Source organism: Octopus bimaculoides, chromosome 1 (assembly GCF_001194135.2).
Source record: "Octopus bimaculoides isolate UCB-OBI-ISO-001 chromosome 1, ASM119413v2, whole genome shotgun sequence".
In the NCBI taxonomy this organism is placed as follows: Eukaryota; Metazoa; Mollusca; class Cephalopoda; order Octopoda; family Octopodidae; genus Octopus; species Octopus bimaculoides.
The window spans coordinates 198317336-198318840 of NC_068981.1; the positions used below are offsets into that span (position 1 = coordinate 198317336).

Consider the following 1505-nt stretch of genomic DNA (forward strand, 5'->3'; position numbering starts at 1 on the left):
TATATATATATATATAAGGTTGAGGAGGGTATTGGATTCAACCAAACCCAAAGATACAGGTAATACCGAGTAAGTGCTGTATACCGACTAGTTTTGCCCCAGTCATTGTAGCAACATGAGTGGGGAATATAACATAGGTCGTGTATTAGCATCCTTTTCTCTATTTATACATATATATATATGTTTGTGTGTGTATATGTTGGTGTGTCTGTGTTTGTCCCCCCCCCCAACATCGCTTGACAACCGATGCTGGTGTGTTTACGTCCCCGTCACTTAGCGGTTTGGCAAAAGAGATCGATAGAATAAGTACTAGGCTTACAAAGAATAAGTCCTGGTGTCGATTTGCTCGACTAAAGGCACGTGAAAAGCAATATTCGAGCATGGTCATTGCCAGTGCTGCTGGACTGGCTCCCGTGCAGGTAGCACAAAAACACCTTTTGAGCACGGTCGTTGCCAGAACCGCCTGACTGGCCCTTGTGCTGGTGGCACGTAAAAGCATCCACTACACTTTCAGAATGGTTCGCATTAAGAAGGGCATCCATCTGTAGAAACTTTGCCAGATCAGACTGGAGCCTGGTGCAGCCTCTGGCTCACCAGTCCTCAGTCAAACCGTCTAACCCATGCCAGCATGGAAAGTGGACGTGAAACGATAATGATGATGATATATTTCTGTGAGAGTTAGAGGTTGGGAAGTAAACCAGCTAAGGGATAGTACCTGTCCAATAGGTACTGGTAGTGTTCCCAGTTATTAATAACCAAGTGCTGGTTATTGTGTGGCAATTTCACAGTCAAGTGTCATATATGGGTGGGGGTAAAAAGTGGTTTACCTAGAAAGTTCTATTAAAGAATCTTCTTCTAAATGATGGAATTGTATTGTTTCTTGGTATTGCAGCTGATAAATTACTGAAATTATATCACAGGTGAATTATATATATTTTCAACAAGAACATTTGTTGGATTAAATATGTTGTACACTTTATATTTATAACAGGTATTTTTGGTATACCCATAGAAGAAGGAACCACATGTACAGTAATGGCGATGAAGTATTATCTTGATATTCACTCAAATTCTAAAATAAAACATATTTGTTTGATTGATGTACGGAAGGAAGTAATCAGAGGTTTTAAGCATCGTCTAGAAACGGTATTTGGAATCAGTGAATGCGAAGGTAGGAATTGTTATTTGTTTAATCATCATCATCATCATCGTTTAACATCCACTTTCCATGCTAGCATGGGTTGGACGATTTGACTGAGGACTGGTGAACCAGATGGCCACACCAGGCTCCAATCTGATTTGGCAGAGTTTCTACAGCTGGATGCCCTTCCTAACGCCAACCACTCCGAGAGTGTAGTGGGTGCTTTTTATGTGCCACCGGCACGAAGGCCAGTCAGGTGGTACTGGCAACGGCCACGCTCAATATGGTGTATTTTACGTGCCACCTGCACAGGAGCCAGTCCAGCAGCACTGGCACATGCCACTGGCACAAGTGCCAGGAAGGC

At 42.7% G+C, this 1505-nt stretch overlaps 2 protein-coding genes across 2 annotated transcripts in view; both read left to right on the top strand.

Moving 5' to 3' along the window:
- Positions 1-1505, top strand: part of LOC128249665 (protein mono-ADP-ribosyltransferase PARP14-like) — an 80404-nt gene that overhangs the window by 48622 nt on the left and 30277 nt on the right. The window lies entirely within an intron of this gene.
- LOC106880777 (uncharacterized) overlaps positions 1-1505 on the top strand; it is a 31519-nt gene that overhangs the window by 25640 nt on the left and 4374 nt on the right. Inside the window, exon 4 of the mRNA XM_052973793.1 lies at positions 992-1210. Coding sequence (XP_052829753.1) covers positions 992-1210 — 219 coding nt within the window. The remainder of the gene's footprint in view (positions 1-991; positions 1211-1505) is intronic.